We start from the raw sequence: 23,206 nt of genomic DNA, 5'->3' as shown, positions 1-23,206 counted from the left end.
TTTTTTTTTTTAGAAAAACTAATATATAATGTGCTAAGAAGAATCGCACTTGGTAAATGAGGTAGCAATATGATTTTTTTTATTACTGTGATGTTGCATGGTCGCATTGATTAAAATCCAGGGAGCCAAACATCCATTAAAAATTCATTAATTTTACACTAATGGTTTAAAAGGCTGTGCAACATCTGAAACCAGCACTGTAAAGTACAAATACCTGTGCAGCAGTTAATAGACATAACAGGTACATACAAATATTACATCTCTCAAAAGCTTGATTTTTGACCAGGATGATAAAATTAAATTTGTAAAATAAAAAGGATACAGTTTGGAGAATCAAACTGATACAGGAGTGAGACTTTCTATTGTCTGTTTAGCCGCTCACTGAGCCAGGCTGCAGTCTGGGGGAAACCGTGTGTCAGTGGGACGGATGGGAGCCGGACAGCCTGTCGTAAGGCACCGTCAGGCTGATGTTGTAGTTGTAGCCGTAAGACTCGGTGAAGTCAGACCTGCAGATGGGCAGAATGTGATCCTGCGACAGCGCGTCCTCAGAGAAGTCGTAATGGCAGATGACTCCCCTGTGTCTGAAGGATCAACACATCCATGTCAGCAACAACATTAACAACTTCTTTCACAAATTCTCCAACTGGATGCTTGAGTAGGACGTTGACAGAAGATGAATCATTCTGAAGTTTAAACCAGCGACATATATCTGTTTATTATCCGACAGAAAAGGCGGAATTATTTAAAAACATGACTTAATTTTATTAGTTGGATTTTTTTTTTTTACATCTACAAAGTAGCATGTAACCATTTATGGTGCACATGCAACAGGAAGCAGAAGTGTGGGAGTGTGGGAGCCAATATATGTTTATATATCAATAAGTGTAGTCTGTATTTGTTTACTAGTTCATGCAAATTGAGGTACTGCCATTCAAAGGAATACTTCGACATTTAGGGAAATACATGTATTTGATCCTATGATCTAACTTTTGTAGGGTTAATCTGAAACTAAGCCTGCAGCCTGTTACGTAGCTTAGCATAAAGCTTGGAAAGAGGGGGAAATGGTACAAAAACCACAAAGTAACAACAATTTCAGTTTCTGTACAAATGAAATAAACAAGATAAGACAAACAGGCTGGATTTGGTTAGCTCTTAGCTATTTCCTCCCGTTTCTAGTCTTTATGCTGAGACCAGCTAACAGGCTGCAAGATGTAGTTACATTTTTCCAATACAGAAATGAAGGTGGTATCTCTCCAAACGATCCCTTTCCAGAATGTGACAGGGTTGGCTTTTATAAAACCTAAGGTACAGAGAGGTAACCGATTTACTGAGTATTCCTGACTCAAAGACTTTTATAAGCTTGTGGGAGAGGTGAAGTGGATGTAGAGAAGAGATCCGGGATGAATAAAGAATAAGAAGACGAGTTCGGGAGTGAGATCAGTGACCTGCGGTGAGCTGTAAGGTCATCATCTGTGATGCAGGCCCCCCGCGGCGACTTGTCATCTGGGATGTTGGCTGTTACCAGGTTGCTGGTGTTGAAGCTTACATGCCTTACAGGATGCCTGCAGACAGATAACAACACTTTCAGTATAACACATAAATCATCTTTTTTTTTTTTTTTTTTTATCTGTGCATGTAAGTCTTTTTGCACAAATGGTTCTTGAAGCAATGTAAAGATGTCTGTCCACACAATATCTAAAAATGTTCCAACTGATGTTTTCTAATCAATCTTTTTATCTATTCGTATCTATCAGTACAAATCAGGAACATGTCTGTGTTGCCATGAAATAAACATCATTCAACTGAGACTGTTTTTAATTGTGGCAACAATTTCTATGAAAACAAAAACCCCAAATCAGGAGTTAAATGGGTTTGGATAGACACCTTAAGTGCAGCTGTGATGTGTTAGAAACAAGCAGAGAAACACAGTTACAAAACCAGATCTGACATCTCTGAAAACTGTTAAACTGAACACGTGTATCTTTTCTTCTGGCTCAGAGGAAACAAAGTCCCACCTGTTGTGCATCTCCCACAGCTTGGCTCCCATCCTCATCTCCCACACACACACCAATCCTTCGCCTCCGCCGCTCACAATCTTCCAATCGTCCGCCTGCACCGATGTCACGCCCAGGTGGTGAGCATACAGGGACGCCACGGAGGAGCCGGCTCGTAGGTCAAACACCCTCACCCTGAATCACAGCAGAGAAGAACACATGGTCAGGGCCGGGTTGCTAATTTTTACCATAGTCAATATGATGCATTACGTGTTTATAGCCCACAGGTTGTTACTGGTAGCTTTTCTAAACACTATGTTAATGCAGCACTAAGTGGTTTTTAGAATGATTTAATGTGAGTGCAATACTGCAGATGAATAATAGGTGGGGTGAGCACAATAGCATCAGTCATTTCCAGTGAAGCATGGTCATTTTGGATTTCAAAGGCGGAGATCTCCTACCAAGACCACACAAGAGAGAGTGCAGTTTGTCAATGAGCGCATTCATTTACAGACAAAAGGACTCTATTCTCACTTTTTGAAGGAAGCGCCGTGAGAACAGCAAGAGAACTTTTTAATATCCAGCCAAGAGACCAAAGACAAATACAAGCTGAAGCAGATGAGCCATGCAAACTTTTAGTTCCAGCCTTATTTGCCCTGGCCTTTACCCAAGTACCACATGATTTCACCAAGCTAAGTTTACAAAGACTCTTACTGGACATGGCACAGTTAAAAAAAACCCAAAACAATCAACTTGTAATAATATGACAAAGATATAGCAGTAAGTGTGGCACACAAAAAATTAACTAAACATTAAAATTATGCCACATTAGATTGATCGATTACTATAGAAACAGCATATGAGAATATAAGGCAAACAAACAAATTCAATTAGAGAAAATTAAATGGAAGGTGTTAAACTTAAACTCGCTGAACATTTTAAACATCTGAAAATAGTGAAAAAAACCAGCAAAACAAATGAAAAAAAGGTTGAGCAAAATAACTGCAGATACAAAGAAACACCAAATATAAATACTGTAGAAAGACTGAAAATAGAAGAAAGAAAAAAATATTAAAATTTTTTGTCAGTATCATGAAAAATTGAAATGTAAAAATATAAAGTAGATACAGTATACAATACATATATATGTGTTTAGAGCACCTAATGCTCCACAGTGTCAGACAACGCACACGTAATGCAAAAAATACAAAACTGATTTCAAGATTTTACTGATCACATTATAAACACTGGTGGTTGAGGCTGAAAACAAACAAGCTTTTAAACCAAGTTACGTCTTTAAGATCATTGTTTTAAATGCAGTTTTGACTTTGTGAACTTTGACCTCCCCCGGCTCTTTGCTTTGTTTTATTTTTATCTTCTAACTAATTTGCTAAATTATTTTTGTTTTAATGTAATTTTGTCTTTAGTTTTGTACTAAATAACTCATGTATTTATTTTAATACATATTCTGATATATGTAGATATTTGTTCTTTTATTTTTTCTTTCTATCTTTTATTTTCTTTAATCCTTTCTGTGAAGCACTTTATAAATTCTGCTTTGAGATACATGCAAATATGCTAGATTATGATTATTATGATTTATATTATCTTTTTAATTATTAAAGTACCAGTAATTGTGTGAGTATTTATTATCCAAAAAGGCAACAAGAGCAGGATTTTTGCTGCTGGGTTTCATGAGCACCACAAGCCCAGGGGAGCTTCAGCTCCATCTGTTGTCATTGTGGCTTTATTGCAGCTGAAAGCATCCAGGACATGACTCCATCCAGGCTCAACCTTCTTCCAGGACTTCATTACCATAATCCAATTCACTTTGGGGACTCAGACATATTTCATTTCCGCTTCCAAACATTTTTTAAAAGAATCATAGTTAAACGGCTAAATGGGCTCGGCGGACTCACTGTCTGCAGTTAGTATTGTCTGTTTAGTGGCATTACGTGATGGAGGCACACGTTTTGACAATGAGGACTGAACATTATTGGCAGACCACAGGGAACCATAAATCTAATGCTGGAGGCGGCTCTGTCTTCAGTGAGCTGTCAGTGGCCAGACTCCTCTTCATTAATCAGGAGGAGCTCTGCCTAATAAGAGAAGAGTGGGAGAGGCTCGGCTAACTCCTGGACAGTTTGTCTCTACAGCTGGACGAGACGTTGATCATTATACACTCAGGATGATGTGTGACGAACCTGCGATTTGGTAAATCTGTTGCACTCTTAAATAGACAGGACTCCGTCCTCTGTTTGCCAACTTTATTCTCCCTGGTGCTTCATCTTTTTTGTATTCGTTTTTTTTTTTTTTTTTTTTTTTCAAGATCACTATCACCAGTACAAGTTCACCCAGCTCTACTCAACCAAAACAAATTGCGACACACCTTGGCGCAGAATGATGATGTAAACTGTCGCTCAAAACTGTTATACACTGAGATAAAGCTGACTAGTAACCAAAATATAATGGACAAAAATTTAATTTAAATATATTTTCCTATTCATGCTTTATCTATTATGTCTTCATGAAATTTGTAGTGTCCCAAATATTTCTAAGTCGAAACAAATCCAAGTGGTTTTTTGGATGTTGAAATACAAAATGACGTCACTGCCAAACTTTGATAAAGGTTTTCTGCTCTGCAGATGCTGCAGGTTACGTGCACATGTATCTTTCTCTATTCAAAGATCAGGATGATGCAACAAATGAAAAAACAGTGTAGAGACAAAGGTTCGAAAAAACCTCAATTTAGTTTTACTTCATTTGTTCTTCAAGACAGCATTGGAAGGGGGCGCCCCGCCCTGTTGGCTCACGTGGTGGAGCGTGAACCATTTGGGCTCGGTCCTTGTCGCGGCAGAACTGGGTTGGAATCTGACCCAGGCCCTTTGCTGCATGTTATCTCCTCTCTCTCCTCCTTAACTTCCCTGTCTCTCTCTCAATGTCCCTATTCTAAGAAAGCCCAAAAAAGAAAGCATTGAATAATGTAAAAAGTTGGCGCTAAATGAGAATTATTTCAGCCATTCTGCTAGCATCACATTGAATAATTACGTTTTTTTAAGTTAAGTGAAGTGGTCTCGAGGCTGGACTCAAGAAGTGCAGTCCTGCATAATGATAAATGACCAAAAGCTGCAGGTATGACACTCATAAATTCTTCCCTCTCTTACTGTATTCAATTTTGCTATTTGCCCATGTCGTTCCCGTTAGCGAGGATCTGGCCTTCTTCCAGACAGCCCTTATCAGGACCCCTCATTTACTCCCTGGATCTCACAAATAACAGAGGAACAAAACTCATTTGGACAAAAAGAAGGGATGCATTAGGCTTTGGCCTTAAGCCACCTTGTTGGAGGGCCAAGACTGCCGACTGTCCCTCAGTCTCCCCCCATTTTCCATTTGTCCTCGACTGTGCGCTGCATCAGCTGTGGCCAAAGTGGAAGAGCCAAGCTGGTGTGTGTGTGTGTGTGTGTGTGTGTGTGTGTGTGTCTGAATAAGACTACACATCTCTCAGAAATGAAAGCATAAAGGACTTGGATGAAGACTCTTACCGACTCCTCTGGCAAGAAAACAACCATTTGAATTCTTCATTCAAATGCTGGTGTTGAATTATTTCTACAAGAGTCAAAACAATGCAGAACATTTTTCTTCTGGCACATGACACAACATCTTTAACTGAGCATTTCTTTTGGTTGCTAGGAGTCATAACTAGTAAAAGGAAAAGGAAAAATATGATGTGGTCCGTCTTTCGCTTTAAGCCAAATACTTAACAGCCAGATGGATTTGGTGCTGAATAGAAACAGCGGGGGCAGCTTTGGACGAAGACGCGCCAGGGAGTTTTCCTCTCCTGCCAGCTCGTGCACTGCAGCACCCGCTAACAAGTGCAGAATAGATGGAGAATGGCTCTTTTATGTGTGTTTCCCTCATCTGGAGAGCCAGGTTAGAGAAGTGTGCAAGTGTCGTGTACACGCATGGATGTGTGCGTTGTTGCTGGATGAGATCAAGATGGACCAGATTTTTTTTTTTTTCCCTTCTGCAGCATTCCAGGTAGCAAAGGTGACGGACGGGAAAAATGTCTGTTTAAGAACAAAATGCCTCACTTCAATGCCTCTGCCTGAGCTTTTGAAAGCTTTTGTTTTTTCAAGGCAACAGAGAAGTGTGAATAAGACACAAACTTGAAAGAGCCTTTCTTCTCACACAAATTTTCTGAACACCTGTTTTTCCACTGCAAGTAGCTCAAGCCTCCTTCATCAGGTGTCACAGTGAGAAAACTATTAACAAGCTCTGCTCTCAGCTAAATTCTTGGCTCAGTTTCAACCAATTGTGATGATGATGATCATCATTATTATTGGGAGATTCTGCCCTCATGCTCTGCATCTGTGTGTCTCAATGCTTCCTACCTCCTGTCTTTGTTTCCACACACCAGCAGGTGAGGAGGGCTGTCCCTCAGGTTGATGCAGGTAAAATCTCCCGGCGAGTTGCCGACACAGGCCGCAGATTTGCCCGTCTCCAGGCTGTAGACATGGATCTGAAAAGCAAGAAAAAAATGAACGTCAATCATTTGAAATAGTAAATTCACTCAACCTCAGAACGCAGAATCTCCAAATGTATAAACATGATGTATGACATAGTAAGTATGAGGTTAAAGAGTCGATGCTTTGAGGGCATTTATGTTCATACAAGGTGCAGCCCTTTTTATATGTAGTCCCCACTTAAGTCAACGTAGCAGGACAATTAGAGAGGCTCAGAGCCTCCTCTCTTCTGATTGGCTCACCAACCTGTTGTTACTAGAGCTCCAGAAAGAAGCCTGAGAGAGGAGATGTAAAACTACATTGAGACTGTTTTTGGTTAGAAACCAAAGTTAAAACCACAAATATAACTTCTTACAGATATCAAAACCTCAAATAATACAAAAGAAAAAGTATTGAATTTGAGACTTTAAAAGTCAAATAATGACTGATTTAACTTTATAACTTCTCTATTTACTTTCTCTCCACTAAATTAGAAGATTATGAACAATGACAGCAACAATTCCTACAAAGCTCTCAAATTCAAGCTGAAAGTAAAAAAACAAAAAAAACAAATCATCAGTCATTAATAATTTGACTGAGCTCAATCCACACAAATACTGAGATGTGTTAACACACCGCAGTGTCAAGTTTTTCTTCCTGAACTTACTCAAGTACTTTTTTTCCCACTTTAATTACAGCTTCCCAATCAAGGAAAGGCAAGTTTATTTGAATAGCACATTTCAACAACAAGGCAGCAGCAGTATTTTAAAATCAATTATTTGACAGACAGGAAGCCAGTGTAAAGAGTCGTCATACTGAGGACTCAAGCAGCAGCGTTCTGAATCAGCTGCAGCTGTCTGATCGATTTTTTTAGGGAGACCTGTGAAGACTCCGTTACAGTAGTCAAGTCTACTGAAGATAAATGCATTGACAAGTTTTTCCAAATCTACCTGAAGGCAAACTTCAGTTACAGAGATGCACACCATCGCCTCTGGCTCGATGGCTGCGGCAAACTCTTCGCAGCAAGTTACAATGATGTCATCTGGAGCTGGCCTAATTGGTCAATTAGCTGCTGGTGTTTTCTCGTCCAACTGAGACAGAACAAACAGGATGACCGCCAGGCAAAATTGTCTTTGAATAATTAAAACGATAAAGAAATTAAACCAGGGAGGGAGGGGGAGGAAAAAAAGGGAGAGCCAGGATGTGGGAGAGAAAAGGAATGACAGAAAGCAAGAAAGAGAGAGAGTGACAAAGATAAAGAAATCTGAAGGAAGGGAGGAAAAAAAGGAGGTATGATGTAAGCTTTGAGTAGGTGCCAGCAGTTTTTATGTATCCCTTATTTGGGCCAAGCAGAGCTTTAATTGTGCACCACCGAGGGGCAAAGCCCAAATCACACCGGACTTTGAAATGACAGCTTGATAGGATTTGGACAGCGGAAGAGAGGGGGACGAGTTGAGAAGGGGGGGGGGGGGGGGCCTGCTGCTGTCAATGAATCATTACAGGCAGACATTTTTTATTAGATATCGGGCTACCTCGCCCACCAAAATGAGGAAATGTCACTGAGGACAATACTGGGGGGGCTATTTAGAGGCTGCAGGCGTACGTTTTGGCGAAGAGTAATCATGAGCACAACTGTACAGGAGTTGTTAGGTTAATGCACTCGCTGGAGGCTCGATGAGGCTTGCAGACAAAAGAAACTCTAATGGTGGCTTGTACTGGGATGTTAATGTAATTAGTCTCTTTTGCTTTCTGAAGATGAAACATTTTGCCGCACTTTAGAGCAAACCTTTTGTGTTTCTGTCGCCTGTGTTGTTGGTTAAAGTGTAGGATTTGACATGCTTTTTTTCTTTAATTCTTAAATATCATATCACAGACCAGGAATGGAAAACCACGCGCCATTGGAGGGCCAACTATCTGCAGGTTTTCACTCCAACCAAAGACTCCACCAGCAGCTGACTTCACTGATTAATGCTCCTTTAAGTAGAAGGGAGGAACTCACCACTGAAATGAAGCTGCTGAGATGAATAGTTTGAATAAAAAAAAACCTCCAGACTGCTTGGCTCTCCGGGGCACCATGATTCACCATACCCATCATACACAAACACCCACATCTAAACAAATATGGATTCAGACACACCATGTGGACAAACACCATGTGGAGATTACCGCATTGGACCAGATACGCAATAATGGCAATGGTTTGTGGCTGGGTGTCATTTGGCATTTCCGGCTCATCTCACAGGACAGAGCAGCGTCTCAAACTTTATTTACAGCAAACCACCGAAGAGTTACTCATGTGCGGATACTTCCCATGTTTCTGATAGCTGTACTATTTCATCTTCTAGTGCACGTAATGGCTAGTGTTAAGCGTTGCATCCTTTGTGGTTTTGCAGGGAAGTTTTCATGGTCTCTGCTGCTCTGATCTTTGTGTATATGTTTGTGGGGAATGACAAGGTCAGAGCCTAGAAGCCAAATGTCCACTCTGTACATATATTTAAATTCATGTGCGCTATGCGAATTGGGTTACTGAAATCTGAGGCAAAGTCTTCAACTAATACTGTCATAATATCGTCACTCCCCAGTCTCTGCTGTGACCTATCTGGACGCCACTGCCGACTAAAACCAGTTGCTTTATACAGCAGCTGTCCATGAGCCTAATGACTGATGTCCTGATCCTAATCTGTGACGATACTTTCATCCATACATATATCTCATATGCATATATACTGTACACCAAGCCATTCATTTAGCCTTCCATTCATCCATCCAGCCCTCTGAACTTGAGACAATGAGTGGATAACAGTTTTTCTGACTGCACTTGTGCTCTGTGACGGATCCACTGCAGTGACTGGATAGTCTGCCAGTGGAGATGCCAGCTTGTGTTGAATGCCCAGCCACGAGCTGGGTGGATGCCTGGGTGCCCCCTAGTCCACTGGCAAGAAGGAGACGAGTAGTAATGAGGATCTGGAGACTGGTTTTGACCACACACACACACCACACACACACACCACACACACACCACACACACACACACACACACACACACACACACACACACACACACACACACACACACACACACGTACACACACACGTACACACACACGTACACACACACGTACACACACACGTACACACACACGTACACACACACACGTACACACCCACTTACAACACCACCAAAGATGAGGAGGGCTAGAAGACAAAGCCGCGAGCTATGATAATGCAGGCCAAGATACAAGAAAGACTCTTTTCTGTCATTGAGACAAAGCAGCTTTTGTACCATCAGATTTTGAAACAAAACTCCAGGAGAAATCAGTGAGAACCACCGAGTCTGAGTCAAGTTAACAAAAACATGACAATGTGGTTGAGTTCATCTGAGTCAAAATGCTGTAAATTAAAAAGTTTCACTCCTCTGTGGGGGGAAAAAAGGTGTGAGACAACTTCCTTGGATGCCACCTCCATGCATTTTGACAGATTTTAATGAAGCATATGTTTTTGTTTTTTTTTTGCCGGATAAAAAAGTGTCTGTCATCACAACCGGTTGCAGCCATTGATTCCTCATCGTCTCCGCAGAACGAAATTGCTGTTAGAAGCGTGACAAGAGTGACAGACAAGTTGATTAAATTTGCAAAATATGTTAATTAGTAAGAGAGGTATGCTAATCATGAATTGGTATCATTTGGATGGGAGTTTGGGCTAACCTCACCGTAGAAACAGGAAAGATTTTCTGCGTCTCTGTGCAACAAAAAAACTGAATCTAAAATATAAAGCTTACTAGGAGCTTCTGCTTTTTACTTTGAACTTTGGAAATGTTTATGGTAAAGACAGAAATTTCAGATGAATATGAGTCTATAAACTCAAGTCACAACAAGTTTATTTGCTTGGGTGAAAATGAACGTACAATGATTCATTTGTTTTTTTGGGGGGGGCTATTTCAGCAACAACTCCCAAGGGAGCTGGAGTTTTCTAAGAAGACGAAAGAACAGACACAAAATTCTTAACGCACAGAAGAAGAAAATTTAGGAAAGCTCCAATGCAAATAACAATATTGGGAATTACACTTCAATCTTTGGGATAAAATTTTAATCAAGGAGGAAACTAATGAGAACTTCTATCATCAACTGATCTGTTAATAATTTAATTTTAAAGTCAGAAAATAGTGCAAAATGCTAATTCCAGTTTCCTAGTATCTAAAGTGACATCATCAATTTAAATTTAATAAAACGCTATGCAGCCTCACATCAGAGCACCTGGTGTCTACAGAGACTGTTGATCAACTAATCAGTGAATCGACTAATTGTTTCAACTCCAAGTGAAATACAATAAATCCGCTGTAAGTAGTCCAATAAAATAATTTCAAGAAATACTATAGATGCAATAACATAATGCCTTTAAGAAAAGTATTTTCTCTTCTCACTGGGTCCCTGAACCTAAAAACCACTTTCATCTTGACTACTCTTTTCAACATAGTTGATTCAATTGGATAACAAAACACATCACCTAATGTAGCTTTATCTCATGATAAGGTCAGGCCTTTATACTGTACCTCTCACTGCTACTCTTCCCTTTGTCCACTATGTGGTGCTTTGGTGCTGCCACTGTGTTTGTGAGTGTGTTGTACAGTACATCAGCTGCACTTTTCTAGTACGAGTGACGTCAGTGTAGCAACTTTGCCAATAACCTGTCGATCACAAACAGATTGCTGCGCACGCAAACAGCCTACAGGTGTGGCTGTTTCAAAGCTACCACCTGTCCCACAACACATCTACTTTTTGAATGAAAAAATGATCTTTTGGTGTTGCTCTGTTTAACAAAAACAATGTATCTCGATGAAGCGAGCTAAAAAGTAAAATTGCTGGCTGCATATTTGCTTCCTGATCCCAACAGAGTAGCTCGTCTCGTGGCTCTTTGTACTTTCTAAGTAAAGGCTTAAGAGTCAATTAGGTGCATGTGGACCTTAGAAACACAACATTATTAGAAACAAACAGATGCAGCTCGGGGAACATGAACACTTCAAGGCTGCAGTAATTAGGAGCAGGGCCCAAGTTGGGCTCGTTGCTATTTAAGCTAGCTATCTCTACTATAAACAAATTCCCTGCAGGTACATCGTATTCATTTCTAAAGGGACAGAAGGGGACTGAGGGGACCACACTGCCAAGACACCCAGTTTACATTAACACACATGAGATGCATTTAGGGAACAATCTTTGTTTGCAAAGCATGGAACAGTAATGTAAGTCTGCTCTATGTTTAAAAAGGCAGGAGGCATGTTTTCTCCAAAATAGTTTAATGCATTTAGCAGAAAGAAGGGAAGAAGTCAGCTCAAAGCCTGTGGTTAAACTGATAATGGCCTAATAACAAAAAGCTCTGTCTGCACTGCTTTTCCCCGCAATAAATTATATTCCTAAAAAGAAAAAACATTGAGCAAACCAAATTATTTTCCTTGTATAATTTCCCATTTTTTCATTATGCACCTGTTGAGAGCACAAGTGACCTTGTTAAGTCTATTGGAAACCTTTCATTTCAATTACGGTAGTAGGGTCTGGGTAGCCTGTTTTTCCTTTTTTTTTTTTTTTTTTTTACAAAACATCTAAAATCCAGCTGCAGATCTCTGAGGCTTTGCCATCTTGTTTGTCAACATTCAAGCTTTTGTTTGGGTTTATTTCTCTTCCGGAGACTTTTCAGTTCCAGAAAGCACAAAAGAGGACTTGATACAGCTCCATCAATTCCATTAACATACAAACACCAGATTGTTATTCCACACGAGAGTGCTGCTCACAATGAACTAGATAATCATCTTCACTATACATGAGTTGGTGGCAGCATGTAGATCTATTAATATTTAAATAACACTACCAGTCTCTTTTTCTGGAAAAATACTGATTTTTCAGCAGATTAGTGAGTAATAATGACAACTTGTGATATTTTATCTCTGATTGATTTCTTTTGAGATTTTTTTTTCTAATTAATTGGCTCACTTTGCTTTGAACAAGTCTGCTGAATGAGAGCTTCCTTCCAAAGCACTCATGTGTGATCTACGATCTGGGCCTGTTTCCCATGTTGGTAATCTTGTGAAGCCACACCTCCACCATGGCTGTCCATGTAAATTCAGAGTTTATCAACCTTGAGGTGCAAATGAATCATGAATCTAGAGTCTGAGCGGAACATCTTGCCGAATTGCTGATATTTTGCTAACGGCTAATGTTACACTATTTACTGGAATCAGTTGTTCGCTAGTCAGTAGTTGCCAGTGGCTGAAAAACTTTGGTTAAGATATTTGCTGCTAACTAAAAAAATATATATTTCACAGAAACTGTACAGACACACTGAACCCACCTTGTTGCCTCCGTCGTGCATTGCCCAGCCCGTGCGCTTTACCCCGAGTGCAACATCGGAGTCGGAGGCATCCAGGCAGGTGATGGGATGGCCGTAGACTGAGTGGAGCGTCCGTGGCTCGTCATCTCGTGGGTCCAGCAGGAGCACAGCCTCTCCCGCTGCCAGGGCCGCCAGTGGGCCCTGCTGACCCCTGCCCGGCACCAAAACCAGGCTCTCTACCTGCCACACAGACCAACACCGACAGACAGTTTACTGAACTCATACTGCTGTGATATGTAAAGCATTTAACTTCATTTCACTATTTTAAGTATTGGTTGTGTAGCTTAAATTCCAAACAATTTACAGCCAAAAGTGACTTTAGAAGGAAGAAATGTCAAATATCTTTTTCAAGAAGATGGTTTAATTCCTTGAAGATTTACTATGAAATGTTTTCAGTTTACAGCTGCAACTGAAGAATATTGATAGATTAATGAATAGAACATTTGCTTAATTTCCAAAATGTATCAATAAATGTTTATACATTTTCATTTCAAAACAGTTTAATTCTGAAATATGTATTTTATATATAATCTGACAAAAGCAGAAAATACTTATATTCAACAAACTAGGAACCGACTAATCTTTTTCCCAGATTAAAGACTTGAACAGCTCATCAGCACTGGTCAACTAAATAATTAATCAAGTAATTATTTCAACATTAATATAATTTCCTGCCAGAAGCTGTGGAGCCACGATATTTGGAAAAGGGTGTCAAATGCTTCCATCATTATTTCCCATAAAAAATAAAACATTTTCAGATGAAAGTCACAAGAGGAGAATGTGTGAAGTGCAACCAATTAATTAAAACAATAACACGTCAGTATGGATCATTTCACACATACAAAGAATTAATCTGCCTGACTCACAGTCTTAGGTAGCTGGGCCCGGCAGACTGTCCTCCAGTAGCCGCAATCATCAGCAGCGTCGAGCCGAACGTCAGGCCCCGCGGCGGAGCCCAGTACGGGGCTGTCGGGGCTCAGGGCCAAGGCCTGGATCCTCCCTGGGCTCTGATAGTGGTAGAGGGGCTGCCCGCCCGTCTCCGTGCTCCACAGGTCCACACAGCCTGTGCCGAGGATAGCACAGTGACCGTGACAGTGACTACACAGTGACTGAGGGGTGACACACAGTCTGACTACTACCCGTTTTTTTTTTTTTGTTTGATTATTTAAACATGACGATTTCCCAAAGATATGATGGATATATACCAAGAAGTGTCCATAGTGTCCATAGTTCACACACACACTTACCATCTTCATAAGCAGCGGCAGCCACCGTGCTGTTGACCTGGACGTGACTAACATGTGGTCTGGGGTCCGTGTAAGCTGACAGGCTGTTGGGCTTTAGAAACGAGGCTTTGGAGTCCCAGTGCAGTGTATCCCACAGCCTCACATCACCAGATGTGTATCTGAAAAACAAACGAGAAACATCAAGTCACACTGCACACACATAATTCAAATATTTAGCTTTGTACAAAAAGGCTTGAGGAAAGCTTTTTGCCAATTCTTTTTTTGGAGTTTGTCTCTTCAAGAACACCTGACGTCATCCTGTCGCCACTGATTCATTTCTCCTCTCACACGTTCCTCCTGGACTCACTCTGACTCCTTGTCAGACATTTCTAAGCAGATAATCCATTTCCTTGTTCCGGCAAAACATGACATATGAAGAACTCTGGAAACTGTTATGGGCATTTTTCATTATTCTCTGACATTTTAGAGACAAAATGAATAATCAATGAAATGAGGAAATGAGTGGGTTAATCAATACTGAAAATAATTATTAGCTTCAGCCCGACACCTCAAAGATAAAGCTTAAAACAACTGTGATTTATTCACTGGCCTTTTCACTTTTTCTCTACTTTGTAACAAGAAACTAAAAGCTTTTGTTCAGTTTCTGTTAACTGATATTATTATCATCAATGAGCTAATGGACACATGAATTTCCCCTAGGGGATAAAGTATCTATCCATCCATCCATCCATCCATCCATCCATCCATCCATCCATCCATCCATCCATCCAGAAGGCCTCTGTCGAAATCCAACCAGTGGCTCAATGTGTGCAGAGGTCAACAGAGGCTACTAGTCTCCTCAGTTATTGTTCAGTTTGCATCAATTACACAAATGTCTCATAACTTGCTGTACTATTGATTTATTATCATCTTAAAATAATACATGCAGCAGCCTGAAAGTCAAATTTTACACAACAACATTTCTTCAACACACTGGACTGCGACCTGCTCCTGTTCTGGTACAACCTGATAAAACGTCGTCTTTGACAACAAAGTCACCCCGTGGGCCTCAACAAGCTTCTGTTCTCTTCTGTTCTGTTCTGTTCTCGACCCACCCACCCCCACCCCGCCACCTCTTCACTCCAGTCAGCGAGCTCTCACTGCAGGAGACGACAAACCAGCCAACGTTACCTCCTCCACAGATACCATCGTGTCTGAGCAAGTATCCGCCTCACAGCCAGCGTGTGTGACACAGTGACAGAGTGTGTGACAGAGGGTGTAAATGTGTGTGTGAGTGTGTGTGTGTGTGTGTGTGTGTGTGTGTGTGTGTGTGTGTGTGTGTGTGTGTGTGTGTGTGTGTGTGTGTGTGTGTGTGTGTGTGTGTGAGATTGGCATCGCAGGGGTTTGGCAGGAAGTAAACAATAGGAATACGCACTTTCACTTAATTAGTACATCACCTCAAGGCCAACTAGCAACAGGACGATGATGCTGAATCCAAGTGATTTCAAAACTTTTTATGCGCAGGAAACTTTGTGCACAGATCTCTGCAGTCTTCACGGAAGCCTCGACAGACCTTTATGACACCGTGTGTGTCCAGGAGTCGTTGGATTAATGAGACTCATGTTGCCCTCTAAGTGCCAAATCTCATTCTAGTGATTTTCTAATAAGATTTTGTGGATGCAATTGAATCTATCTCGATTATTCTTAACTGCTATTGATTATTTTCTAGTTAAACAAATTCAAGTACTTTCACTTAGCTGAATTGCCCTTTAAGCACCAATAATGGGTAAAGTATTGATGTTGTGAATTTGTTAACAGCTACAATATCAAGAAAAAGAATTTAAGAGTATGTTCACATTTTGAAAAAGAAAGTTTTCTTTTGTGGAGACTGTTTTTGTACAGTGTGTCTCCTACATGCTCCCTAACCTGAAAAGATACAAACAATCTCCAATGAGACACAGCAGGACCAATGGGAATCTAATCACATCACTCCCTGGAGATGCTGCACATCTCCTCGTGGGCAGTCTATCAGGCTCCTGTGAGCCCAGACAATCTATCACTGCCACAGCTTTTGGTTATTTCAGAGCAGGTTTAGTTTAGTTAAGCTGCTCTTCATGGACTCTTCACTAACTACCGCCATTAGTAGGAGTGTAAAAATATGCATCAATGAGCTGAAATTACATTTACGTTTATATTTACTCATTTGGCTTTTATCCAAAGTGACTTACAGGTGAGGGACATCACTAAAGCTTCAGTGCAGTAGGAGACCTTGGTGTCAGGACTAAGTACTACATCTATTCAATAAGTTCAAGGAGATCTGGTAAAGAAGAGCACCCAAAGCGCATAGTAAGTGCTAGTTAGGCATGTTAGAGTGTTAGAGGTGAGTCTTCAAGAGATCCTTGAAGATAGACATGAACGCCCCTGCTCTGATAGCATTCAGTAGCTTGTTCCACCATCGGTGAACCACAGACGAGAACAGTCTGCACTGAGACCGTCTTGTGTGCAGGGATGGCAATGACAGACGACATTCCTTTGAGGAACGCAGCAGCCAAGAAGGAGCATAAGGCGGCGTGACTGAGTTCAAGTAGATGGGAGCAGAACCAGAAGTCACTCTGACAGCAGCATTAGTGACTTGAATTTGATTCGGGCGGGCCACGGGTAGCCAGTGTAGGTCGATGAGTAGCAGAGTGACATGTGACCTTTTGCACTGAACAAAGACCAGACGGGCTGCTGCATTCTGGACCATCTGCAAAGGTTTCACTGTGCATGAAGGGGCATTGCAGTAGTCAAGGCAATAAGATGACCTAGAGCGAGAGAGATGAACATGGCCTCGACCACAAGCTCAGGTAAATTTTGTCAATGCTGGAGGTTGCAGCTGTCATTTCTTTACCACTGTGAACTGAAATGTTGCCATATACTTACAGCCTTAAAGCTGTCCCCAGAATCTGAAATCAGTTCATATGAGGATGTTTAAATTGGGGTTAGTAACCAAGTTAACTGTTACTCCGGCCATGTTCACAAATGCTGCACTATCCTAACATTCTTTGTTATTCAGGTTGCTTATATGTGACTCATATCTCAAATATATGCATTACTTTTTTCATTGAAGGTATTAATACTCTACACTTTGCACAAAAATCTATAAGTAAAATACAAAAAATAGTTACAACTGGAAAACATCTTTCCATCTTTATTTAAAATGTAACGTAAGACACTGAGCCATGATCTCTCTGTGTCATTTCATCCTTTGCTGTTAGATAAGACTCCCAGTCATAAATCAGAAGATTTATAACCAAGGGTTCTTTACATGCCAATATTTAGGTGGGATTATAAAGAGTGACACAGAAAACAAGGCAGATTCATTTAGAGTGCATGAGCAGGAAAAGTTTCTGTTATCATTAAAACACATCTGATGTAAGAGGTGACCTTAAACTCACCCGGCCAAGACAAAGTTGTCACAGGAGCTGACGTCACACAGCACCTTCCCCAGCTCGAACTGCAGCTGGCTGATGGATCCCACTCGATTCTAGACAAGAAATATTACTTAGCTGAAAACTTTGTCCAATATATTGTAAAGACATTATGGTAATATTTGTAATTTAAACTCTAATTCAACTGTTGGTCACTTTTATTATTGTTATTTTCTCCTTTTTCCAATTAAACCCAGAAGAGAACTTTCCAATCATTGCCTGCCATTATGTTAAAATCCCATTTTTTGTTTATTGTATTGTATTGTGTTGTATCACACCGAGAACCACAGATACATACAGTTCAATCCACGGTGCACTGTCAATTCTACTCAAACGTGTGGTTGATGTGAGGTGAATTATGCACTAATATGAGCAGACACAATTCTGGGCAGGTATTGCCTTTGGGTAATAAAGCGACGGTCTCACTGGACTCGAACACCTCAAGCCTACCTTCCAGTTGGAGCTCACAGTTTTGGCCGAGTTCCTGCAGTCTCGCAGCGTGCTCTTCCAGCAGGGGGAGTCGGACACACTGGCATCCTGATGATAACCCTCCCTCGTGCACATCTTGAACCACAGCACACTGTCCTCTGCAAGAACTCTCCATGCCCGGCTCACCTGGGAGGGACATTGGACAGTGTAACCGTGGGTTGAGTCAGCATACATTACAAGCTTGCATCACTGCATTTGTTTGTGCTCTACGAGCCAGGCAAGCTGCCAAATGCTGTAGATCTGTCACACAGAATGTAATTTATTAATCTATACCAAATTAAGTCACATGCATTGGTTGTAAATGGCTTCTGCTGAGAAATTATACATGTACTCTGATGTTCATTGTATTATGTATCAATAGCAACTGTGTAACTATACAACCTCATACTCAATGTGTCATATCATGTACGTTTTTTTGATGCCCCCAAAAAACAGGAAACTTAGTGGAAACCTAACAATACCGGGGGGATAGTAAATCTGAGTTCTTACAACATGGTTAGACATTGTGGTTAATGTGCATCTGGACACGCTAACACGCTGCGATATCCTTAGTTGGCAGGTGGGAGAGAGGAATATGTTATCACCCATAATGCTTACTCATAATATATTCATAATACACAGTGTGTATAGAAAAGAAGAAAAATCACTCGTGCATATGTAAGTTCCAAAATGACAATTATGTGACAGCTGATGACGAAGCAGATGCGGCATAAGGGGGTTCATCTCTAGCAACAGCTGATCTGTGCCGTCTTAGGTCTAAAACCTCAGACACCAGAGGGCGCTCAGGCCTTCTGGTGACGGCAAAGCAATGTACTCACCAAAGGTAACGTTTGTTTAAGTTTGCTTGAATTCTTTAAAACCAAGTTATGTAATAAGCAAGTGACTTTCCTGAGATACCTTAAGTGCATCAGGATGAGCGAGGATTTGAAAGACAATACTACGACGCCTGACTCTCAGTTAAGTAACAACATCTTGTCTAGGTCATCGCGACCTGGTGTGGCTCAGGAAGGGGGCGGAGGAGACTGAACAAAATATAGAAATTAAAAATATAATCCTTCTTTGTACTGAAACCAGATGGCCCTAGCAACAGTCCCACGGATGTACCCCCCCCACATGTTAGCATCCTTTTTTCCTCTGTCTTGGGGTGATTTTTTCTATGTAGGATATTTGCTTGGCTTGAATTCTCAGAATCTCTGTGTGCTAAATGAATCCTTGTCTATGGTTGATTTTAATTCACCTATTTAGAGGGTTTCTGTGGTATCTCAAACGGTCAGACTGGGGACCTGGTTTAGTTGTAAGAGGTGCAGCTTTAAAACCTGAAGTTTGCTGAGTTCCAAGAAAAAACCACCACACTACCAAGAAGGCTAAAACAAGATATCAGCAAGGTGCACACAGTGTGATCATGTTACACAAAGCAAATGGGACGAGACAAAAAAAGTTAAAGTTACAGTTACAGTTAGCTGCTTTTTATTAATTCTAATTTGTTGTTTCATCTGCAGAAAAAGATTTTTTGTCAGTGTCTAGTTGAAAACTCTGCTCCAGGTCTCCCAAGCTGTAGGCCAAGTCCCATAAAACTATATCCAAATCCATGTCACAAGCCCAGGAATAGTTTGACAATGGCAGCCTACCTGTGCACATCGACCCAGCTCAGTGCAGTCGAGATACTGGAAGATCTTCAGGGCTAACTCGTACGGCAACTCAATATCAAAGAAGGGAATGTCATTGACTTCATTCTGCAAAAAAGATAAAATTGCAGTAGACATTATACACCAAGCTGATTTCTGGTCAACCACCATCCTGATCATCACCACCATCATCATCCTCCTCATACCAGATCCTGAATGAGTTGATCCACCAACTCCTTGTCTCTCTTGACCTTTCTCTGAGGCTGTAGTTGCTGCTGCAGGGATGTGCTGCAGTCATTTGTCCTGTTGTGATACTGCCTCTTTCTCCTTGTCCTCTCCTCCTGAATCCTGTCCAACAGGGGACTGGTCCTCCCATCCAGCAAACTACGTGCAATGGACACATACTCAGGCTGATCCTCCGTCTCTTCTGGAGCTTTTCCTCCCTCTTCACCTGCACATCCTTCATCCTCAGTGCAGCCATCCTCTTCTGCTTTTAAAGGACTAGAGGCTTTGGTTACATTTTTCAAGTCTTCAAAATACCTATTTTTTGAGTCTCTCGGGCCCGATTGACCAGGAACATCCCAGGAAGGGGGAGCAGCACCTGCAGGTCGCTGCTCATCTTTTTTACATGTTAACTCTCGTTTCCAACTCTCCCTGAACGCATCGAGCTCGTCATCGGCCATATTTCTCAATCATCGTTGACAAAACACACCTTTACACAGATATAAAGCTGTGTCGTATAAGTTTATAAGTTACACAGATCAGGTAAAGAGAGCCATGGCCCTGCACTCCCGAAAAATAAATCCATGTGCTTCTGCATAAATAGTCCGATGAGACACAAGGTGCTGTGCTACAAGTTCCGCGTTTTTTCTATTCCTCAGTTTTATTATAGACGCGGCAATTGTCAATTGTTGATATGTGTTTTTGTGGCCAAATAAATACATATATTTCACATTTTAAGCCGGTGGGGTGGTCATATTGGAAAATAATTAAAAAACGCACATTTTACAGCAGAAAAGTAAGAAACGAGCACAATGTCCAAGAACACCATGTAACAAAAGATAAAACCAGACAAAGTGTGATTCAAGAGTTAACCATTGCATCGCTCTTTTGGGAAAAGATGATGTAAACCCCACATCATGTGACACTGTAATGAATAATACAGTAAGGAGAGAGGGAGAAAAGGAGAGAAGGGGGGGGGGATACAAACACAGTTAAGGTTTGGTGAGAGAGGAGAAGGAGGGCAATATATTTCTAAGACTTAAAGAGAGAAGAGTTGTTGCTCTGTCTGAGAAGATGTGCTGGCTGCCGATAGACCAGCCTCTGCTCCTGCCCGGTGACTCCACCTGCAGTGCCCGCAGACCCTCACCGTGCTCAGTGGCTCAGCTGCTAGCGTCGCGCCTGCGGAGGATCGGGGACCAGCTGGAGAAGGGCTGGACGGCCGGGGAGACAGACGAAGGCTACAGCTGCGGGGACAGAGGAGCGGTGGCTGTAGCCGGGCGAGGCCACCTGAAGAGCTTCCTGTGCACTGCATTACACCTCACCGTGCTCGTGCTGTTCGTCGCGAGGCGACATCTGTAGGGCGCGAGGCGACAACACCAGCAACAGGTGAGTTAATAACACGTCATCTGGATTTTGAGTAAACCACGACCTCCAGACATTATGGAGAAGAGTTTTATGAACAAATATCTGTTACATTTTCGGTGAAAACGTTCATTTACTTGTTACGTGTTAACACTTGAATGAATTAAAATAATGTTAATCACCTGCTGCACGAACTTAAGTTAATACAAAGTGTACATTTTGGGCGAATTTGTTAGCCGTAGCCTACAGAAGTTTTTCCCTTCAGCGCTACTCTGCAAATTTAGGAAATTTGTTTTTTCAGGTTTTTTGAAAAACTGACAAAATGTTCTTTACATCCTCTTAAAAGTTGGGGAAATATTTCCATACCACTACAGTGTAAGCTTCATAATGATCAGGAGAAAAGCACGAGAGAAACGCCATAAATTACTACATTTTAAATAAGGTGAACCTCGAATTTAGTTAGGCTATTTAACCGGCAAATATACTTGTTTTTAGTTTTGTTTTTATTTACACAGTTATCAAGCCAGTACCACTGTATCAGTACAGTGCCAGTACCAAAATTTGATTTAATTCCTCAAAAACATGCAGCATACACCGATTTGATATAGAAATGTTAAATTTAGCTCCAAACAAAACACTGGGTCAGGTTATAGGTCAATATGCACATCATGTAAGCCTACAGCAAACTAGGTTTTGGGTGGGTTTATTACTATTTATATTTAAGGAATGTCTCCTAAGTAGCTTATAATTAATGTTTTAAATTGGCAAAGTAGAGGTTCATTCGTTACTCATTTGTTTTATAATCAGTGCACTGTATATCATAAAATATCCCGGATTTGTATGTTTTTCTAGTAATTGCTGAAATTTCAGATTTCTGTTGGGAAAAGGTTTTGCATTTTCGTGGTTGAAAGCATTAAAAAATAACTATGTTCAAAACATGCACAATGCACAGTAATAACATGAAATTAATGCTGTCGTTTACAGCGTTACGGATTTAACTTTACAAACATTTGTTTTACGGATTTTCTTTCAATTAAGTGCATGTATTGTATCTGTTTAGGACCACGCACGAGGAACGAGCTCACATCATTTGCACTAAGGGGATGCGGGAGCGTCGGAGGATGCGATCCAGGAAAAGCTGTGCAGAAAGACCGACGGAGGAGGGGAAGGAGGAGGAAGCGGGGTTAAATGTGTGTTTGAAGGTCGGAACTTTGTGTCTGACTTAACTCCATGAAGACTTTCTCACGCCCGATGTGGATGCACTACAGGAGCTTCAGAACGAGCTGACACACTGAACCCCTAGCAGCCCTGCAGTCAGTCAGTTGCACGTCCTGCCCCTGCGTGACTCTCCGATTCTGTCATCCCAGTTTCAAAACAGTGATGTCATCCTCCCCTGGTAGAGCGGAGGGGAAAGCTAACTAATAGGACGGCTCTGAATGTTCACCTCCCACGGTGTATGAGTGCAAAGGGGTTAAACTGATCAGACCTTCAAATGCATTTAGGCTAAAATTAGTGTAGCAATCCTGAAAGATGCACCGAAATACACCTGTTTCTGAGCTTCATAATACACTGTACCTTTTTTTTTTTTTTTTTTTAAATAAGCTATTCTGTAAGAACAAACATGTAAATGAGAGGATGGGTGTTTTTATAGATGTTTTCTACAGTGTTTAGATACATTCTCCTGTGCTTTAGCATTATCTGTTGGGGGCAGTGTTAAGTGGCTTTTTTTTTATCATGAACAAGATACAGGACCTGTGCATAGGAACCTATGCTGTTAATGCTGTCTGTGATTTATGGAAATAAGCTTTCTCTCATATAACGTGTAATGTGAGCAGAATTACATTAACTGTCTTTTATAAAGTGTTTGCTATTTATACTTCCTAAATATTTCTTATGGATTTTTAGCAGTTAAAATAATAAAAATCTTTCTAAAACAAA

General features: G+C 41.0%; 1 protein-coding gene and 1 long non-coding RNA gene across 3 annotated transcripts; one reads left to right on the top strand and one right to left on the bottom strand.

Annotated features, from left to right (window-relative positions):
- Positions 1–62: 62 nt before the first annotated feature.
- Positions 63–21,218, bottom strand: fbxw8 (F-box and WD repeat domain containing 8). Of its 2 annotated transcripts, none has more exons than XM_056377281.1 (11): positions 21,054–21,218; positions 19,688–19,792; positions 18,021–18,185; positions 17,538–17,626; positions 14,122–14,279; positions 13,741–13,937; positions 12,836–13,054; positions 6,386–6,513; positions 2,016–2,189; positions 1,446–1,562; positions 63–581 (listed from the first exon to the last, which is right to left on the bottom strand). In XM_056377281.1, exons 1-11 carry the CDS (start codon positions 21,216–21,218, stop codon positions 416–418), a joined length of 1,683 nt encoding a protein of 560 aa, XP_056233256.1. In that variant the 3' UTR covers positions 63–415. The 2 variants fall into 2 exon arrangements, with proteins under 2 accessions (XP_056233256.1, XP_056233255.1); XM_056377280.1 differs by lacking the exon at positions 21,054–21,218 and adding an exon at positions 19,891–20,515.
- LOC130170133 (uncharacterized) lies at positions 21,152–23,206 on the top strand. Its single transcript, XR_008827946.1, has 2 exons — positions 21,152–21,292; positions 22,329–23,206. It is a non-coding gene; the product is annotated as an uncharacterized LOC130170133 (long non-coding RNA).

Source organism: Seriola aureovittata, chromosome 5 (assembly GCF_021018895.1).
Source record: "Seriola aureovittata isolate HTS-2021-v1 ecotype China chromosome 5, ASM2101889v1, whole genome shotgun sequence".
Taxonomy (NCBI): domain Eukaryota; kingdom Metazoa; phylum Chordata; class Actinopteri; order Carangiformes; family Carangidae; genus Seriola; species Seriola aureovittata.
The sequence above is the reverse complement of the archived record's forward strand: the minus strand, read 5'-3'. Positions and strand labels throughout refer to the sequence as shown.